The 21,737-nt window shown below is 47.9% G+C and overlaps 1 protein-coding gene across 1 annotated transcript in view; it reads right to left on the bottom strand.

Moving 5' to 3' along the window:
- The window catches only part of LOC149372016 (cholecystokinin receptor-like), a 167,895-nt gene extending 146,376 nt beyond the window's left edge, over positions 1-21,519 (bottom strand). Inside the window, exon 1 of the mRNA XM_089585590.1 lies at positions 20,986-21,519. Coding sequence (XP_089441716.1) covers positions 20,986-21,439 — 454 coding nt within the window. The 5' untranslated portion in view covers positions 21,440-21,519. The remainder of the gene's footprint in view (positions 1-20,985) is intronic.
- Between the last annotated feature and the right edge of the window lie 218 nt (positions 21,520-21,737).

The following is a 21,737-nucleotide window of genomic DNA, read 5'->3' as shown; positions in this document are numbered from 1 at the left end:
ACTCATCTTTTTTATGTCTTTCCACTTACGCGAGCTCTTTGTCCGATAACAAGCAGTTTTAACGATTGTCCTTCCCTCGACCTGCTTCTTGCTTTGCCAGAAGGTTTTCAACGGCAGACCGCCACATCGACGGGCAGCTACCAGCAGGAGTGCAGAGCCACCCATCGATGCCAAACCACATTTGTACAACAGTTCCTTCCCTGTGTTGTACAACAGTTCCTTCCCAGTTCCTTCCACTCAGTTGCCCACCATGCACATACAACCCATGTGCCAAGCCATTTTCAGCGACCTGCACTCGCGCAATGATAGTGCCTCAGCACTACCAGCCACCCGCCACTTGCTCGCCCATGGCTTCTGCATGCAACACGTTGTGCGACCCATGAAATACACGCTCATCGCAGGTGCCAGGAGATCACTCTCTTCGCCGATGCGTCCCGCTGTTTAAGCCTGCATCGGCTTCCCGCTGCGTCAGTCGCAGCATTCGCGAATTTCGATTGTGATCCAGGGCCAAAGTCCCTCGTTTCTTTAAGCATCGCAAACGCCTGTGTCCTCAGCTGGGCGACTACCATACATTGTAAACTTCTCCGCCTACGCTGTGTGTACACCGACAAACCTTGCTGTTTCGACGTTTCCTAGCTGCGCTAGCTTTGTGCTACTCGCGTCTGTTGCTACTATCCTTGCCGTCCTTTCGGCTTCTCTGTCGTCATACGGTGCCAGTAGCCACACATCGTGGACTATCGCCTCCATCAATACTGCAACACCGTCTTCGGCCGCACAGTCTACCCAGAGCGCCTGAGACTTGCGCTGCGCCCTACAGTTTCTTCGCTGACGACCTGGACCGCCTGCTCAACATGGAGTATCATTCCTTGACAATGCGGTTTTTACCAAGATGTGGCGCCCTCTGGGGAGTGGTGAAAACCTCTCAGCTACTGTTGAAAACAAACCAACCTGGGAGACGCAGGCGCGATCTGGTTCCAGGAGGACCCAACTGCGCCTGCGTAGTGGCAGATGTGTGTTCTCGAGAGCTGCTGCCATCTGTCGCAGTAGCCTGTCAATAACATGAACTTCGCATGCGCAGTAGAAACAGGCGGTTTCATTTCCAACCAGTGGAACTGGAGGAGAGGAGGCGTGCATGCGCCGAGCGGCCTTGCGAAAAAGGCGGATTCCTTGGGACTACAAGTCCACATCGGAGGTCGATGGTCCCTGTGGCATGCTTTGTTGCGGCTGCGTGCACCCCTACCTGGCGGTAATTACGTGAAAGGCCCAATAGAGCGAAAGAGAGAGAACACTTTATTTGTAGTTTTTGTGTAGCCGCTAATTTGGTAGCGGGCATGCTGTACGAGGGCCAGCTGGTCTTAGAGGGGGTCCGTGGCGAGCCAAGCACTGCATGAACTGGGAGGGGATAGAGTGAGCATTGTGATTGTATGGCCGATGGGCATTCAAAGAGACAGTGGCAGAGGTTGGCGTAGTGTTCCGGGCAGTCAAGACATGGAGTTGTGGCGCGATGACAGCACAGATATGCCTCAGCCGGTGCGTGAAAGGACGTTAAGCTGATTATTGTGCAGGAGACGAATTGGCGAGGTGGAGAGTGCGGGGCGAGGTGATGAAATGGTTTGTTTATTTTCTCGCAAGTTGTTGCAATAGATGTTTATTTGCTTTCGATACTGGAGGGCCCGCAGTCCGGATAATGGGTACGCGAGGCACGATCTGCTAGCTCAGCTTTAAAATAAACCGAGTCTTGTTGGGTTCGCACTACGGCCTAGTCGCGTTCCCCCGTCAGTCTGGGCAGACTCAATTGTGCTGCGTGGGCTTCGGAAGTCCGTTCCGTCTATCGGAAGGACAGTCTCTTTTTCTTCCTGTTCGCCCATATTGAGCTGGCGCCTGGCTGGAACAACAGGAACGCCTTTTTTTTTCTATTTTGTAATAGCCAATCCGAAGTGGGCGGAAATTGCGCGCAGCACCTCAGAGCGCGCTAGCGTTGATCGATTGAACACAGAATGTTTTTATATCTGTCTCATTACAAAAAACCTTAACGCACACAAAAAAAAACATGGTTTGAAGATGGGCATTTAGAGGTAATATCAAAGCGAAGTTAAAGCGCTTATCAACACCTAATTTTTCTCATACACCACACGTGCCATTGAGGAGCACAAAAAATAACAAAAAAGAACTAGTTTTTACATCAGCTTCGGTGTGAGATTTGTCTCGTTGCCATGCGTAATGTTGAGAACAGCAGGAAAGGTTCGGCGGCTTTCTGCAGATAAGGCTGGGTCGATTTTATCTGACTGCAACGTTTGCAGAGAGTTCTTAGTGAACGTCGAAACATGGCTCTAAATTAAAGCTGGAGTTTATAACTCGCTCCGTTAAAATGCTAACTAATTAATATTCTTTCGAGTAGATCTCATACGTGCACCTGTGTTTACGGTCAGCTTTACTTCAAAGGCTTGCTCCACAGAATTAGGTCATCAAGGCTTTGCTGACCCATCAAAGCTTTTACGATCTTTTGCTCTTGAATTACACAAACACATTTCCAGAACCACTGAATGCCAGAATTTGGTTGTAGAAGAAAATAAAAAGGCTCCAGTACTCGATCCACAAACCCACGTATCCTAAGGTGGGATTAACTCATACAAGGACCCATCATTATTTTGATTAATTTAAGCACAGCTTTGCATCGCAAGCTTCCACTTTTGAGGTACCGGTCACCATTTCTCTCTATAGCTGCTTTTCTCTCATAAACAGTCTATGCGGGCATCCAGAAAATCAATAGAAAATCAATTAGGATTTGAACACACAACTTCAATTCGTATTTTTTGGCACAAACTGCAACATCGAAACTCTAGGATTTGCCCAATAAGTACTGGAGGGAATAGGAGACGAGTTTTTTTTTTTTCAAAGATGCTTATGGGCGCTGACAACGGGATAAAAAGTTTTATTGCGGGCCACTGTATATGTTTACGCGAGCTTGTCGAAGGATGGGCTAGCAAGCTCTCTGCTTTGAAGAATATTATTTGCTGGTTTCACTAGTCAACGTAAAAATGCATCCAAGTTTATGTGGAGTGCTGACTTCGTCTGAAAGAAACAAAATTACTGCCAGCGCTGTAGTGTACCGCGAAAAAAAGCCGCGAATTCGTAAAGTACACAGCTGTGTATACAGCTCCTGAAGGAGTTAAGCGAGAGATGCAGACTTTCGTTTCCGATATTCCGTTTGCCCCAAGTTTGGCATATCAAGCATGTAACGCAATGAACGGGTAAGGCTGCCATATCATGCACGCCGGCTGTGGTAATTAAGAGCACCGCGTTCCGCGGCAGTATTATATACGTCTAAATAAAGCTCGAGTGCCGACTCCGAGGAATCTGTCCACTAACGTGCTCCTTCTCTAGGTTCTTGTGGCGCATTACCATGACGAGATGTGGCAGGTTAGTTTTTATATGACCTTTAGTGACCCACTGAATGAAGTTTGAAATCCAGCATTAATAAAGTTGGAAGTTCAATTTTCATGTTCTGCCTATGTAACTTGCTAGCATGCGGAGTACCGAATGTAAGTGAAGCCTTGTTAATTATAATTTGAAGGAACTGGAAAAAAAGTCAAAATTATTCGAAGACCCAGTAAACGCATGCCTCCCCTCTCTATCTAACGAGAAACCGTGAGACTTGACAATCGACGTTTATTTCGAGACCGACAATTTTGCTGAGCTACATTAAATGCTCCACTGCGTGTACATTGTGTGTAATGTCGAAGTAGAGCTGTCTTAAAAATATAAACGCTTTCGCGGATTTTCTCGCTTGCGGTGAAGTGGCGGTATGCAACCGCTTAACTGAGGAGGCTTTACCGCACAAACCACGACGGACGTGGCGAGAGCGCGAACACTGGGCATTGGAAGAAGCTGAGAACCTCGCGGACACAAGCGTTGTATATGTGCATCCATGAAGGAACATTGATATGGCTTCAATAAAAATTAAGAGATCACCAACTTGCGATTCCCCGTACGAAACGGTGCCCAGATCAGCTAGGCTAGCTGGACGACGTGCGGCGGAGAGCCGCCATCAAAACGCAACTACATTGCCAAGTTTCTTTCGGTCCGATTAGCGCCGGAGACCTTCGGATCGTTGTCGTGCCATGCTGTTCCGCAGCAACAGGTGCATCTCAAGGTTTGGGTTTATTTGGGTGACGCTCGCCTCCCCGTTCATACGTCCACATGACTCAATTTAGAAAACAATTTCAAATAACCTGTGCTAGCCGAGCAGCGTACGGATTAACGGCCGTCCGACGACATAGACTTACATGGGTGTTCGCCGGGACCACCGTAGCTGTCCTTGTCATCGGATTTTTGAATTAACGAGGGTCAAATTAACGCCATTTTACTGTAAATCATAAAGCCAACTATGGAGCTTTTTTTTCGCTACGTTTTCACGATGTGTCCTCTCCTGCGAAGAAAAACTTCAGGGGCACTTTGGCTCTCTAAAGTGCTGCAAGGCGAAAGCGTTTGTTTGTTTTTATTTACTTTTTATTTTTCATATTTTTTTTTACCTTTTGCTCCTTTTGTTAACTTTATTGTTTTTATTTTTATTTCCACATCTTATTTTTATGTTGTTTTTATTTTTAGTTTATTTTCTTATTTTTAAATTTCCTTTTCTTGACTTTACTCCTTTTATTTTATTTATGAAGTCCATGCATTCACTAGATGCGGCTTTATTCATGCTGGAACCTTGAGCCTTTTAAGCAGTGACGCCGAAAGGCGGACGAATCTGCCAACGCGTCTGTCGACACGGCTGCCGACGCGTCTGTCGACACTCCTGCCGACGCGTCTGTCGACAGGGCTGCCGACGCGTCTGTCGACACTCCTGCCGACGCGTCTGCTAACGACAGTATGAGGCATTAAAGGCTTTCGCCTTAATATTGTTGTCATATTCGTAAACAAAAGTACACTGACAGCTAGCCGAGCTGGATCGATGCTATCTTTGTCAATGATGAAATGCAGACTTTCCATCTGCGACACTTATGACGCCCATGTATCCCTTCTGTTCGCGATAGCTCTCGTTTAGCATTCCATGATCAACTAGCTGAGCAGCACATAACACTGGGCGTATAGCCTACAGGCATTTTTTCAAGCAAGGTGACTGAACCATTCACCACATGCCTCGTTGACATCACTTCCCTAATCCCTTTTAATTACGCGAGAACACATAGAGTGAGCAAACATTTTATGCATTCTACTGCCCTTATCTTTCACACGTCGCTATCAAAGCCGCGCCGAAAACTGCATTATTTACACATCAAATCCAAAAATAACCTTTCTGGTTCTGAAGTTCGCAGGCATGTCTGCTCGTCTATGCTTGTCAACTCTCAGAAGACTATGTTACCTCTCTGATGACGGAGCTACAGGCTCGTATAATCAATCATCGAACTCCTAGGACATGTCTTCAGTGAAGTTAATACCATGGCGCTACATGCAGCATGCAAAATGGCCATTGAAATATGAGCTGAGCTCTGAAGAGAGCCATGTCCAACATTCTGGACAGAAATTTAGAAAATTGAAAAATTGTAAGATACTCTTCTGGAAATATTGAAGGTAATGGCTCATTCTTCTGATATATTGCAAAATCTTTCTGTTAAAGTGTTTTCATTGATCGCATCGAATAGTTGAGACAGCCAGAGAAAACCAATGGGGAACGCTTCTGATGATAGCAAATGTTTATCGAAAAAAAAAATGCAAGGCTGCCCTCGGGTGATCTGCGGATAATATTGACTGTTATAGTGATATCTTACATTATATGAAAAAAAAACTGCGTTCATAAAAAGTTTACCGCTCAAAAATGCTTTTGTCCAGAATTGCTGGGTGTGGATGTGGCGTCAACGAATGTGTTAAGCGGGAAAAAATACTGTATAAGAACTGTCAAGAACCGATGGTATCTAAGTAACTAAACAAATAAGGGAGAAGTGCTTCTGACAATTTCTTTCCGTAGCATTCCCACTGTAAATTCCACGTCCTTGGGAAAGCTCTAACCAGGTTTATTCACGCCTAAAAGCCTGATTGCGCTTCGTGCAATGCTCCATGAAAGAAGCTTTCCGCGAACAGCATGCCGACCCCTTGACCTCTCCTGAGGGCTCGGGCTGACTCTTCTAAACAAGTGCAATTTGCCCGCTCATCGTCCTTAGCGTAGCTCTGCTACACGGTTCTTATCCGGCGAATCACCAAAGGAAAGAACAACAACCCACTTAGCATGAGCAGAAAAGCAGCTCAGTGAATTCTTTTGCTCAGCGCCCCAAGACAAATCCTCTAGAAACCAGCTGGAAGTTTTGTTTGCCGTCTCAAGAGTAAATTAATTATCTCACCGCACTAATCTCTCGTTCCGCACATTAGCACCAAAGCAAGCTGTGTAAAGGCAGCACGAAGCATTCGATAAGCAGCTCAAAAACAACCGCGCAGTTTCACCGCAGAGCCTGAGGTCTGTTGAAAGTAGCAAACTTGGTTACCACAAATTCAATTAATCAGCGGTAAGTCCTCATTCTCGCCACTTGCCCTCGTTGGCGTGCTTCAGGGCTGCTCTCAGTTACTTGTTGCTTTCGAGTCTGACACCCAAACAAGCAGGGCGCTGAGCTGTGTGCGTGTGCGTGTGTGTTTTTAGTTTCTCTCGACATTTCTCCAACTGCCTCGCCCACAATCCCCAGCCCCATAGACATACGGGAGAGGGGAATGGTTCCTACAAGAGAGGAGTGCGTGAGGGCAGCAGCGCGCAAGCTAGCAACAGACCTGCAGCTTAAGAGCAAATGCTTGTCTGAGATTGTCGAGCAGTGACTGGTGGCGTTTATAAAAGGAAAGACAATTGCGATATGAGTGGCAAAATAGCGGGACCTGGCTGCTTAGCTACATTATTTCGTCGTTCGCGGTCAGGTTTGTTACGCCCAGCGCAGAATGTAGGCCTCTCTTCTGTTGGGCTCCAACCAGCCCTGCCCTGTGCCAGACGTGCTTTCTGTCTCCCCTGCTGCGTTTTGTTTCTATTTAAGTTCACTCCGCTGCCCTACTGGACCGTCAGCTTTCGCATTACCCGGATTTTGGGAGAGCGCCCAGCCAGTGCAGCTAAGCCTAACGACCTATACCTGTTCAGTAGGAGGAAACTCGGTCATTCTCTTTCTTTCTTGCGTCACAAATGATGTGAACACGCTGATTTTGAATTTTCAGAGCCATGCGCCACGTGCTGGCCGCCAAGGAAATTAGAAGTCCTATTCCTGATTTCCTAGTAAAGGGTCTGTGCATTCCACGCCGTCGCTTCTCAGTATCAGGTGTCTCGCCCATCTGCCTTTCCTGTTCTTGATTTTAGGGTGTATGGTATTAAGTTGCGTTTTTTTCTAACCAACAGAGCTGACTTTACTCTGTCCCTCCACATAACCGATATCATCTTTCTTTCTATGGGTCGCTGCGCAGCCCTCTGTGTCCTAACCGGCACCTTATTCGTTAGCATTTCTCTTGAACTTTATCTTCGGCACGTGCCTCGTTTGGCACCTTGTTGCTGCTGACTCGGTTTCCACAAAAGCCGCTCAGAGCTCCTCGCATGCTATTTGCTTCTCGCTGCAACCGCAGTTAGCTTCTCTATTTGCGTTGGTTACTGTTCGCAGTGGCCTGTCTCATTAAAGGCCAAGTGCGTCAGGAATTGCTCGCAAAAACCGTCGTTTTTTAAACAGAGAGTGAAACCGAAAGTGGAGAGTGGAAAAACCGAGTGTGGAAAAAGGGCGGCCATTCTAAGAGCTGGAATCGACGTTCAAATAGGCGCACTCAGAACCACTCCGAACCACTCAGGGGCTGCTGTTATGGAGTTTTGGCGGCTCGCAGCTGCCCGTACCCAAGCAGGCCCAGTATTGCAAACTGATGGTTTCATTCTGGTCCTTGCCGATACGTTTCCAATATTAGGACGGTTATCTGTGCTGCTTGGGTATAAGCCACAGCGGTCCGGGCACGCGCTATAATCGTATATTGTGAGCGACGCGAACACTATTCCCATGAATTTACACCACTGCTCGCGAACTGGGACCCCTTTGTGTTTTACGGCGTGTGCTTCGTTGATTCACCAACCAGACATTTCACTACTAGCAGTACAAAGCTCTGTTTTTCGCGAAGAATTGCCACATCCAATGTGAAGTTTCGACCGTTTATGAAGGTAGCAGGAAGAGACCTCGCCAGAAAGCCACATGAATGAAAAAAGATCGTTGTATAATGTATGCCGCACAAAGCTAGTTGTTTACCGATCTTCGGAACCGCGTGCGGCGTGCGCGTTCATGAGCGGCGTGAGGGTTCGTGGTCCCGACGGCTACACGGTGCTTAGGCACGAGAATTCCGCCGAGAACTACTGAAGGTTTTCCGGCTCTACCGCAGCAGGTCAGCCAAGCCGCATTTAAAACAGCAGCCTTTCAATCCACGCCACCGTAATCCCTTCATTTTCTACTGGTCCGGCTTGGGATGTGTCTCGGTGGTGAATGTCTCCGCCACATCGGGTAAACTGACTAACTGCGCGATACGCCGTCAGGTGCACGCTCCGTCTGCTCTAAAGCTTTTTAAACGGTTTTAAACACGAAAACACGAACTTATTAGCTCTTGCAGAGGATATGCAAGAGAGTTTGATTAACACATCTGAAGGAGAGTCCTCGCACCTCGAACTGAAATTACCTTCCACTAGCATTGTACTTACCTTGTCTAAAAGCGTCTTATTTTGCGGTCCATAGCTCAGTTGTCTTGTTCGCGTTTCATTTCTAGCTTATAGTTCGTGCGAAACGTTTGACGGGTTGGTGGCTGGTGAAGAAGAGACTGTTACGAGGCTATCCGGTGACCGCCGAAAAGCCTACAAAAGGAGGCCCAGCAGATACCCGCTACGGTTCGCTCTTGGGGCAGTAGAACTGCCGCCGAGCACTCCCGGAACCCTCACTCGCCGGCGACACCGCATCTCTCATTACAATACGCTTGCTTTTCCGGAAGGACGATCACCTTTGAGGACCGTTCTTCATCGTGGTGAATGGGCTCTCACTGTGCTCCTGGCCATTGTATTTTAGACTTCCCTTCAATTTGAACATTTCGCTCTAGTTTGCTGTTGACCTGTCATCTACAATTATAATCACTTGTGTATCTAATCTGCACGCGCTTCGTTAGAGCGTACATCTGACTTTTGCATTGTAATCACTAGTGATTAAGTTGCTTTACATGAGCTTTTACTCTGGCAGAGTGCAAATATGTGTTCATAGTACTCAGTTAGCAGACGTCACTTCGTATTCCGTGGATGTAATGACGCGTTTGATTCGTCTCTGTTTGTTTTCCTGAGAATACAGTTGTTGCTGCTACCTGAATTCGTGGCTTTGCCTCATTCGAAACCCTGAACATGAACCGGCTAACGCTGGGCGTCAAACTCCACCCCCTTTTGCAGCGGTTGGGGAAGGTGCCTCGCATTTTTCCGGAACCCTGACAAAGAGCGTAAGCTTTATTAAGAGGAAAGGCGTAGAGGTCGTTCAAAGCAAAAAGCAAAACAACAGCGCGCAGAGCAAGAAGGCGCATTGTAAATAGAAATTATCTTTGAACTTATTCCGCTCAGAATTGCTAGTGGGACCGTTTGCATTGCATGCATTCACGAAGAATCGAAACGGTTGTAGCTACAAGCCAAGGCACTCAGCCCCAGTTTAGAATGAGGAGTAAGTTTAGTTGCGCAAATGACATTAGCTTCGCTTTGCTGCCAGCTCCTAATTACCGAACTTCTTGTGAGCTTCAGAATGGGTATCCAAAAGCAAAGAAAAAGGCTTCGTTATATACGCTTGTTGACGGAAGTACGTCTTGCGATAACCACAAAAATGCGCTTTTAGTAGAGGTTTGCAAATTCAGTGAAGCGTTCTAAGAAATAAGCAAAAAAAAAAAGGCCGGGATATGAAACCGAAAAGAAAACTACAGTAGTCTCACGACAGTTTATTCTTTTCGGCAGTGCTCATTGCGTGGCACTACAATTACAGAGTGCAAAACGGAAAGTGCTGAGAAGAATCTACAAACACGTCATTACGCCTTGAATGCGGTTCTCCAGAGATCGGGGAGATTTTCCACGTACCTGGAAGTTTTCGGCGCTTTTGTACCACTCAAGCACATGAGAGGCGGAATGGCGCTGTCAGTTGCAGTGTAGAGGCTCAGCTGGTAGTGGCAGTTAATTCCCTTCTCGAAATGAATGCGTCAGACTTTCACACAAGCTTCTTTACTTTTTTGTCTTCCACTCGACCGTCAATTACATGCAAATGGCGCAATGCACTGCCTCGACAAAACGAAGGGAACAGGACGACACCAAGCGCAAGGACTTCAGGAAGGCGGTAGCCTAACGTAATTGCTGCGCCTGCATGGCTGGGAGGTTCGGGGCCGTTCGCTTATTTCCCCTTTTCGCTGAGGGCAGCGCTAGCGAGTTAGGAAAGTAAATTTGCCTCGCGCACAGGAAAAAAAAAAATAGAATTGGCACTGTTGCCTACAATCAATCTGCCCTGTCTTCGCGTGTCCACAGTTCGGAGTGGCAAAACAGGCAAAATGTCGCTTCCTTGTCATCGTTGCTCGACAGTATATCCATGGGATTCATTAACAGACCGCCGCAGGGATCCGCTTCGAGAGAGTGTGTTCCGAGGCAGGCTCCTGAGACAACTTTGCAAGGGGTTGCTGTCACGCAAGGTGCTCTTTCTCAATTTGTCTGACGCGTATTTCCATTTGCCATTTGCTATTTCCAGCTCCCAAGGAATTTAGAACTTCGCATCCTTTTCTTTCTTTAATTTTATAGTTTTGTGAATTTTAGTTCTTATATTTAATTATTTGTTGAACGCGTACAACCGTCGGGGAAGTAAGCACTCTACTTTCATATGAGAGAGAACAGGAGGGAGGGAGTTTTCGATGAAAACAATTATCGCTCTTCCAGTCACTTCCTGAATGAGTGGTGGTATCGTTTATATCGTGAACAGGGAGGTGGGATCGGCAGTTTTAAAAAAAAAAATAATCAAAGAACGAGCTTCTAATTAGGGACATTGCTGCTAAGGATTTTTAACACTTTCTTTATTTGTTCCTGTTATTTGTGAGTCACGTACAAAATTAAATTTAAGCCCGATCGCCGATTCATAAATAAATGTAAGTTCTCAAAAAAAAAATCAGAATCTCAGGAAATAAGGAGCCCAGATCTCAGACATGATAAAGATTATGCACTCAGTCATTTATTTCCCAAGGCAGAGAGTAAACTAAGCACGTACCGCTGAAAAACATTGGAACAGGTTAATTGTGACACAGAGGCGGTTCGGCAGTGGTGTCGTTTAACACGTGTTACAAAGGCAGAGAGTCTTTTGCTACATCCAGTTATCCATCGTGAAACCTATTTAATTCTGTTAGCCGCCGCGGTGGCTCAGCGGCTATGGTGCTCGGCTGCTGACCCAAAAGACGCGGGTTCGATCCCGGCCGCGGCGGCTAGAATTTCTTTGGAGGAGAAATTCTAGAGGCCCGTGTACTGTGCGATGTCAGTGCACGTTAAAGAACCCCAGGTGGTCGAAAATTCCGGAGCCCTTCACTACGGCGTCTCTCATAGCCTTAGTCGCTTTGGGACGTTAAACCCCATAAACCAAACCAACCAATTCTGTTAGAATCGACAGAGTGGTACAGGAATAACGGCAAGCCTAAGCTAGGAAGCGACACGCTTCATTGGCCAACCCAGAAGTCGAATGCAGTATGAGTGGACATCAATCTTGTATGAATGTGATCTGAACAAGCTACTAGATTTCATTGTAGCCTGCTTGGATGCATACTTCTTCAGACGGTGTGCAGATGTCCACACACTTGGGTTGAGCGCTTGAGCGACGGGCTTCGCACTGTGCCTCAACGAGACCCACTGCCGGCTTCTTGGTTCGAAGTAGTAGCTCGCCCGCGAACGTGGACGGAGTGCGCTGCACGTGAAGCGTTTCGCATTCGAGTAGCTGCCTTTTCCTGTGAGTTCTGTTCGCTGCCAGACGCACTATCTGATCGAAACGCTGGAGCGGTGGGAAGCGATGCTTGTTGCGGCATCGTGCATGACGCGGCAAGCACAGCGTGTCAGCACTTGCGCCCGCCGTTGGGAACAGCGGCTTTGGCAGCCGAGCGCACTGCAAAGGGCGGCAGTTCGGATGCGAGGCGATAGGGCAGCACAAGCTGTCTCGAACGCGAAGGCCAGCGGTGGGTGTCACTGAGGCGCTGCGGAGCGCTCCTGTCCAGCTTTCCAAAGTAGTGTGTCGAGGGTGTGTGGCCGCGTGAATATCGCGAGGACATTTACAGCACACGCATGCATGATTACGTTTTGCTTCAACGAGGAAGACACAGTTGCTGTTGAGAAGTGGCTCTGGCGGACATTTCTTCAGGTAAATCGCGGAAACATTATCCTCCGTAAGGACGAATGTGACGTATGTGGACGTATGTGCAACGTTATTGCATCTTTCTGACGTAAAACATGGTAGCTTCCGGATGCACGTGACAGTGCAACATTTTTGAATTTTTCTGAGAAAAAAATTGGAGCATGACATTTACGGAACTTTCAAGGCCTGCTAGAGACCTAGACCTGTCTTGCAATTCAGATATGCCACACCAATGATCTCGCTGTGTTGCGCGATCATGTCAGCAAAAAGAAAGAAAAGGAACACAATATCGCAGCACAAATGCTGACAGTATTTAGTGTATTCGTTTTACTTCTGTACGTGGAAGCCAAACTATTAGAGAACAACTGTGTCCTACCAGTCTGCTGCATTTCGAACCAGCCAACTTCATTTCAGCGTGAACAAGATAGAAAAAATAGTATGTCATGCAGTCACACTTTCGTCCCTCTGTGCAGAAAAATAATGTAGTGGAGGGATGCGAAAAAGTGATATCAGTACTCATTATCTACAAATTTTGCGAACGCCAGCTCGCAACGCACTGCCACAGCAAAATCGTATCTTTTTAGCGTCGCACCTGCTTCGGAAGAATGCCTTGCTTCCGGAAACACTAGCTTTCTCGGGCGCATATCGTGATAACTTTTCATAACGCCCTGTATCCGCCGATTGACATGTATAAAAAAACAGGCCTAAAAAGTGACGAATATGAATTTTTTCTCAACTTGGACCTTGTCTGTCAATCCGTTTACGAGGGCGGATAAGCCTACTGTCTCAATACGCTTACCGCCATTGCAGCGATGGCTCCGTAAATAACTGCTGACGCCGCAGAAAGGACTGTAAGTTGGGTGCTTCTTGCGGTGCATTCACCTCCTGCAGTCTTATGCAACACCCGGCTGCGCTGAAAACTTCTGCTACATTTAACTCGCGCACGAGTGATGGAAACTGCTGTGATACTGCGGAGGTTTTAATTCGTATTTGGGCCGGGCTCGAAAGAGAGTTGGGCTAACGGAGGGGAAAGTGATGAGTTGTACCAGAGTGCTAACTTCCAGTGCTGACGCGCGTTGGGCGTTTGAGAATCGCCCGCACGAGCGATTAACTGCACTTTAGAGCTCGTAAACTCAAACCGTAGCGGTGCGAGTTCTCACGCTTCATCTTTGTTTTCTCTGTGCAAACTGCTTCGTCAGTAGGAACCCACTTCGCTCAGGCTTTTATAGTGAGGCACCTCATTAAGCGCACTGGCCGATCTCTGTGAATATAAATAGAACTGCGACGTAGTTAAGTTTTCTAAAGTCATTTCTTGCAAGTGACTTCGGACAGTACTGTTTCAATGGGGTTCTTCGTGAGTTTCTAACTTTACTAAAATATTGCCACGCGCCTAACGCGCCGCACGGCCTCCGCGCTGAGTCGAAGACGACGACGAAGCGGCGGTGGGCTCTCGAGGCGCGCTTGTTCTGTTCGGTGTCCTGGAACCTGGCGCTGTAATTAAAAGAAGGCTCCCAGTCTTGGCTTCTTCCCGACGCCTATCTCCACGGCCTCTCTGGTCGTGACACTGGTGGAGGTGCGGCCGATGCTCCCTACTCCTGAGGACGACTCGACACGCCCGCCTCTTGTGACCACCCCTGTCCATCGTGCCAGCCGGAGGATCCGAGGCTTGTCCCCTGAGGCCCTCCCTTTTGTCGGTGAGCCCTCGACTACCCCTACACTCATGGCGACGCCAATACCCGCCCTGCCTCCGACTGTCCCTGCAGCCAGCCCCACCTATCTCACTCTTCAGATCCCACGAACGCCTAAGCCCTTTCACGGTGACCTGTTTGAAGATGCCGAAGATTGGTTGGCGCACTACGAACGGGTTGCGACCTTCAACTGCTGGGACGCCGCTACAAAGCTGCGTAACGTGTACTTTAGCCTTGAGGACTCTGCACGCACGTGGTTCGAAAACCGCGAGGCTACTTTCTCGACGTGGCAGGACTTTCGACGTCAGCTCCTGAGTACGTATGCCAACAGCGACCGCCGGGAGAGCGCGGAGCGCACCCTGTCCTCTAGAATTCAGCTCCCCAATGAGGGTGTTGCCATGTACGTCGAGGATGTGACGCGTCTTTGTCATCGCGCCGATCCGGCAATGCCTGAAGAAAAAAAGCTGAGGCACCTCATGCGCGGCGTGAAAGACCAGCTCTTTTCCGGCCTCGTGCGGAACCCGCCCAACACCGTCGCGGAGTTTCTGGCCGGGGCCGTCCACATGGAGAAATTGCTGCAGCAGAGATCCCAACAGTACGCCCGGCAACTGCGTCCGTCGTCGACACTGTCAACGTTGGATCGATTCGACCATGATCCCAGGACGAATCCGGACTCTGTCTGGTACTGGGATCCGGGTACTGGGATCGATACCCCGCACCTCCACCAGTGTCACGACCAGAGAGGCCGTGGAGATAGGCGTCGGGAAGAAGCCAAGACTGGGAGCCTTCTTTTAATTACAGCGCCAGGTTCCAGGACACCGAACAGAACAAGCGCGCCTCGAGAGCCCACCGCCGCTTCGTCGTCGTCTTCGACTCAGCGCGGAGGCCGCGCGGCGCGTTAGGCGCGTGGCAAAATCCTTATGAAGGAACCTTTTGTGAAATTTAAAAACGGGAGCGATTTTTGGGGTAGTTTTATGCTGGCTTTACTTATTCGTACTATTTAAAGCAATTATAATCAAGATCTAGGGCCAAGTAAAGGCACTGCTGTGATGAACGACATCTAAATTGTTGCTTCCATATTACTAAGATCCACACAGGAAATGCAGCTGAGTCTTTATTGAACACCCATTAGTCTAGTGGGATTATGTGAGGGTTTTAGAATTTATGAACAAATTGAGAAGGAAATTAGAAAGAACGGAGTTTCACAAGGGCATAACGTAATGAGACACTTCTTAAGAGACGGCATATTGTCCGTTTATGTCCCAAGATGCTCTGACGAAGTTAAGTTCTGAATTAAGCGATACTCTAGAACTAATAAATATTCAAGGAGTTATTACACTGCGCATTTAGTGGTCTACAAGCCGCACCTGAGACTGCCTACAGAAGCAATCCTTAGCAGCCTGCAGTGCACAAGTTCACTCAGGTATTGCGGCCACACCTAAAGCAATAAATATGACCTTTAAATGTGTTTAGCAGCGAGTTGTTTCGCAACCAAAAGGTGCAAAACTTCACGGTGCAAAACTTCACAAAGGGATGAACATACTTTGCGAAAACACACACTCCGAGAAATCGCCGGTGAGAGACCAGGAACGATAATGAACAGCATTAGGACTAACAACTTCAAAGGGAGCTTTTAAAACCACTTGCAGTGAGTGAAAGAGAGTCCCCAGGGGAGGGGGGGGGGGGGGGGAGGGGAGGGGGACAGAGAGCACAGCGCAAGCAAAAAAAAAAGAACAAAAGAGTGTAAAGACATGCTTGGGAAGAGGAGCATCCGCAGGTGAAACCAAGCTGGGGAAACATTGGTCTATTGATCCGATGAGCCGGCAGTTTCAACTAGTCAGAATTAAAAGAGAGCAAAGAAGCCTTAAAAAACAAGAGTAAAGAAGGATTTCAGCAGAGTGGCACCGCCGGACGAACCAAACTTAGAATCCGCGTCCGCCTTAACGCCACGCTTTCTATCCGAGCTGGACGTAGCCGGGGCTCAAGTATAGATTACTTCGCTGGCAAAATCCTATCGATTGTTTTGCTGTGCTTTCTAGCCCATACCCAGGCTCACTCCATGACCTTTCTGTCTCACGTTGGTTTGTGTGGTGCATGCGAAAAACCCCGCTTATTGCCGAAAGGCCGCGATATCTGCGGCTATGCTTGGATCCGGGGAGCAGGTAGTTAACTTAAAATAATGCGAAAGAGCGTTAAACGAAGGATAGTGCGTACAAGAAAAAGTCTCTGGAAAGGGCTCTCTAAATGGCGCGCCTGATTGTGGAATCTCTGTTGCGTGCAGAAGTGTATTATTGGCCTCAGCTGTTCATGGCAACCCAAAGAAGTGATTGAGCGAGGTTATGTATCTCCTCAGAAGGTTTTTTTTTAATAGCCCCCTTTAAGCAGTCGTTTCGTTGATCATATTCGTTCCGGCAGGCGCACGACAAAGAGGTCCTTTTTGTCCTTTCTCTCGGAGAGCAGCGCTGTGAGTGGTACGTTAGAATGGGCGGACTTCGTAAAATATTGCGTGAGAACAGAACGAAGCCACACGATTGAAATTAACAACGGACAGAGCTGAGGTCACGCTAAGGGTGTTCCCGCATTCATCGTAGCCTTTTTTGTTGCTAGGTTTGTGCTTTGCACATTAGCGGTCATACCTGTATTGAGGCGAACATGGGGTGATGTGTATTGCGTGTGAATGATTTGCAAGGACTCGCTGTTAAGTTTGTAATGGAGGTGCTGTAATTAGTAGGCATTTATAAAGGCGTGTGTGTGTTGAAACGAAGGAGAAGCCTGTGTATTTCAGCGGTGCTAACACTTGAGCATATCTACAATGCATATCTGTTTATTTTATGGTGTAAGCCCTTCTACGGGGCACACCCCGAACCGTCGCATGGAAGAAGCCTGTCCAAGGTCACCCATTTGAATTGGACAGGAGAGAAACATGTGATTACGAATGGGGGAGTAGCAATGAGAAAAAAAAAGAGGGGAATTGGAGGAGAAAATGAAGGAGCGCTTTTGTTTACAGAGAGTTTAAATAAGAGATCAAAAAAGCTGTCAGGGGAAAAAAAAAGGAAAGAGAGACAAGAAAACGACAAGTGTGGACAAGAGCGAAAGAAGACAGGAAGACAGAGATAATGAAGAAATGCTGTTGTGGAGATAGAAATTTATCTGGATCTCAAGAATGCGTAGTGGTGCCTCCCGCCGCTCGGAAACGGTGTCGCGAAGGCCACCGGCTACATGAGCTGGCCAGATCGGTTGTGTGTGTCTTTCCCCGCACGGCTGCAGCTTGGAAGTGAAGTGATTGGCTAGAGGCAGCTGAGTCATGAGTCCCTCTGCGGGCAGTCGGAGAAACAAAATATGAAACTTAAAAAGCAGCCTTGGCGGTTGCCGCAGCCGCTGACATGCCAATTTGCTATTTGCGATGCGGAGAGCGATCGTCCCGCTCGCGATACTCACCGTTTACAAGACCCAGTTGCGGTCGTCGCCGAGCGAGCAGCCGATCGGCGGCGTAACTAGAACGAGGAACGGCGGGCGACATGAACGGCGGGCGACAGGAGAGTGAGCGGCGCCGGCGAACACGCGTAGAAGGTTACCCTTAAGCTTTTTAACTGCCGTCTCGGGCGAGGCTCCTGCTAGGAATGCCATGCTGGAGCGAAGGCGTAGGAAATGAAGAACTAAGCAACCGCCGTTGCCACCACGCAGCGGCTGGCTTGCGCCATTTGTTGCACTGGGCCTTTGCCTAGCGCAGCCAGCTTTTATTCCAAATTTGTTCCAGTTAGCAGGTCATTGTTTTTTTCAATGCCTTCAATGCTGAATTGGTTTCAGTGTAGAAACGGTCGTTTCTGTCTTTTGTTGAGAAAACAACACTACGCGAGTCGCCGAGCTATTCCGCGGAGCTGAGCAAAGGCCATACTGCGCATGCGCGAGGAGCAGTGACGTCACACGGCGCACAGCTGGCGCACCGCCGCCGTCGCTGCGCGGGTGACTTCGCTGCGCGGGTGCCGCCGCCGTGCTCGTAATTTGCGCATGCGCAGTAGCGGCGCATAGCTAGCGTGCCGGGGCCGCCGCCGCTGGTGCGCTCTCCATCGCCTCTCTCTCTCTCGTCCTTACTTTCACAATAGTTCAGGTTTAACCAGAGCTAAACCACTGCCAATTTTTTGAAGGCTGAGGTCATGTTTCACCTTGTTCATTTCCTCCCTACTTCATTGACATCAGTGAGAAGCTTGCACTAAACTTTGGCAAGTGTTTTTCTTTTTTTTACTTATGGGCAGAACGTGATCATTTGCAGGCTGGTAAAGTCTCATCCCTGCGAATAGCGGGCAGATCCTCTATATAGCTAGAAGTTTCATTTTTTTTTTCAAATTTGTATTAGCCAGAGTCTGAATTAAAGTTTTTCACCTTGAGGGTTTTCTAGCGCAAGTTACTCTTTCTAAGTCACAACATCACATGGAATGTCCTGCACCTGTTACGTCTGTCGCGAATTCAAAGGAACGACGTCTGAGCGGCTGAAAGCTGCCGCGAGCCACACCCCTCCTGAGTGTGTGAAACGGTTTCCGTGTCCCGGTCAAGCTTAAAAAATAAATAAAAACAAACAACAGGCATTCGGAGAAGCGGGCTTCCGAGAGGAATTCTACACGCGATACAAGTCAATGGCAAGGTCTTTACCTTCTCTTCTGCTGCCCTCCTTTGCTCGGCAAGAAGTTCACACGCTATGGTTTCTGCGTTTAGTGCTTTCATGTTCTCTAGTTCGTCATCTGAGGCTTGTTTGCGAGCAACCGGAGACACGTGTGTAGACCTCCATGAAAAAAAGGACGGAACGAAAAGAGTTGCCCGTCACGAAGAAATGGTCTTAGGAGTACTTGCGCAAAGCCACTGCAATCCAGTGCACTTCAGAAGGCAACAGCGAAAGAGTAGCAAGCTCGGAGACTGTAACCAGCGCAGCGGCCGCTTTGCAGTCGAGAAGGCTCTGTCGATTGGGTTTTACGCTACACGGAAACTGAGGATAGACATATCAAGCTGTATCTAGATACCAAAGAAAAGGTAAGGCATGGTGCGTTCTGTTCTATTATTTCACCTTTTCGTTGCTACGATGTGGCATAACGGAAAGACGATCGCTGAATTCTTCTTTGCGAGATCCCAAACGGACAGGATTCTGGCGGGGGAATGCAATAGGGATTTGCTCAGGATGTTGCAAGATGCACAGTTAGCAAAGAAAGGAGCTTTCAGAAAATTTTCTTTTGAATAGGTGACGTATGGGACCATCAAAGGCCCTCCGTAAGTCTAGCCACTGTTCGTGAAACAGCGAGTACACTGGCGTGCATCCCGGTCGTTGCTCAGACCTTTTGAACCGCCACTGCTACTACAGGCGCCCGAAAAAAGGCCGTTTCTATGTGGATGCCTTTGGAAAGGACGTTCTAAACAATCACAGTTCCAGCAGTTGTCTCTGGAAACTATGGTTTTTGTACATTAATAAATCAGAAAGCATAATACCTATGCCGTATTTTTCGGTATACAGTACGCACACGCTATATAGTCCACAGGACTCAAATTTTCGCTAAAAATGATTGTTACCAGTCTGTCCGTACTTGGTACATGAATTATTGCAGGACATTTCGCACTATATTGGGGCGACAATGAAAAAAACTGCATGTTTGCTAAGAAAGGGCGCTTGCAGGCGTCGGAAGCAGGTATGGGTAGTGTTAAGGCCTGCGCTGTCGTCTGCTAGGGTGAACGGTTCACTTTCGTGCGCTTGTCATAGCGTTTGAGAACTCCTTTTCGTGTAAAGATGCCTAGGCTGTCTGATTTAAACAACTGTGTTAGTGAGAAAATGTAGCGCGCGCGGCAGCATGCCGGACTCTACGCGAAAGTTGTTCGATTTGGTGAGACATTCAGCTGATGGAGCGCCTGTTGAGGTTAAGTCTGGTTTCACAACACACATTTAATACGAAGTTTTAATAACATAGCTTCGAAATGACATTGCCTACTTTGTCACACTCTTCTTCAAAGCACTTGCCAACTGTTAACGAGCGGCCATATACATGGGTACTCTGTGAAGGGAGAAAAATTACAGGATTGCACTTAAGTCAGCTTAAGAGCGCAAATGCGAGAGCCTTTGCTCTCTGTCTCCCTCCCTTTTTTGCTTTTTATTTATTTTTAATTCATGTGCTGCTAGAGGGCTTTTGTTTACTTGTCGGTCGTGCTCGCGCCGGGTGCACCCTCCCCCACATGCACATGTGGCGGAGTTCTGATAACGCTCAGCCTTTGAAATCGGATTCGATCCAAGTAATTTCGCAGTGTGTTCTAGGATTGAATCGGCTTTATTTTTTTAATGAAAACTGTTTTGAAGTACATTGGTTATATGTATTCTTATGGGGAGTTAACATTACAAGATTCAAAATACCTGGGGAAAGCCGCAAAGGCATGCGTAGCTTGTCTCTGAGCAATTTTGCACGTAGGCGTAGTATCAGTGACAGTGGTCTTAAACTATAAAACTTTAAATATCATCCGACGGCTGAACTGCCTTTTGTACGATGACAAATAATATCAGAGTCATTTACTGAAAGTAACAAGCGTATTGCAACAGTATTCACCGCCATATAGCTTACGGTTCTATTGGTAGTTTATATTCAAGCCATGAGAAAAAATCGCCAGCATCACAAACTATTCCGAGTCTCACACTCCAAACAGAAAGGAGTAGAAAGGGAGAAAAGTTGGCCTTTAGCGCACACCCTTTAAAAGAAGGGAGTGTTCTAGAGGATAGCTTGCACCCTTTTTTTCTCCCATATAGGTGTATTCGCGTTTAGAGCACGCATCAGTCCAGGAAGTTTCAGCGATTGTGCAATCGATGTGAAACTCGGGAAGTCGCACACGCATTTAGGCTGGCCTTTACCTACATTGTCTACATTTATTGCTGAGGCCAGTGGACGCTGGCGCTAAGGCTTTCTTACCTTGAAGGTAAGGGATGAACTTGCACATGAGCTCGCCGAACACGAAGTTCCTCAGCAGACTTCCGATCAACGTGAACGGCATGCACAAAACGCCCAGGAGGAGATCGCTGACGGCCAGGTTGACGAGGAAGACGTTGGTCACGGTTCGCATGCGTTTGTTCTGCACCAGTGTCACCAGCACCAACACGTTTCCCACGACGGCGAACACAAATATGACCGCGTAGAGGCCGATCCTGACGATCAAGTCCGCCGCATCGGGCAGTCCCTCCACCCCAGTGGCTGAGTCTGTCGGTGACGTCGCGTTCACGGATTCTTCGGCAAACTCGGTGAAAGGCACGTTGTCTGTGGGGAAGATAGTCGTTAACGACGGGTCTGCGAGCGACGGCAGCGTTCTGTTGTAGTGGGGACGCCGCAGATTCAACAAGGGTAGGCTGCTGATCATCCTGTTTATCATACTGGCCCTGTCTTGCGCCACGGGGCTTCCAAAAGCCCACGGAAGCGAGACAGCTAAAAGAAAAGGCTACGCCGTCAACCAGCCAGAAGGCTATGCAGAGATCGGCTAATTAAATGGTACACCATCATTTCGTATACACCCCGTACCGTTTACTAGTAATGAAACACGAATCCTAATATCAGAGTTTTTGGTTGCGTCTCGTTCAGTACGAATGCAGGGGAGGCAAGAAATTTTTTTTTCTTCACTTTAGATGTTCCAGTAAGTGATGAATAACTGGGCTGAACTGGCACCTATCTTG

The sequence above is a fragment of the Amblyomma mixtum genome, chromosome 1 (genome assembly GCF_055824585.1).
Source record: "Amblyomma mixtum isolate Tamu chromosome 1, ASM5582458v1, whole genome shotgun sequence".
Classification (NCBI taxonomy): domain Eukaryota; kingdom Metazoa; phylum Arthropoda; class Arachnida; order Ixodida; family Ixodidae; genus Amblyomma; species Amblyomma mixtum.
Note: the sequence above shows the minus strand (reverse complement) of the source record. Positions and strands in the feature narration are given on the sequence as shown.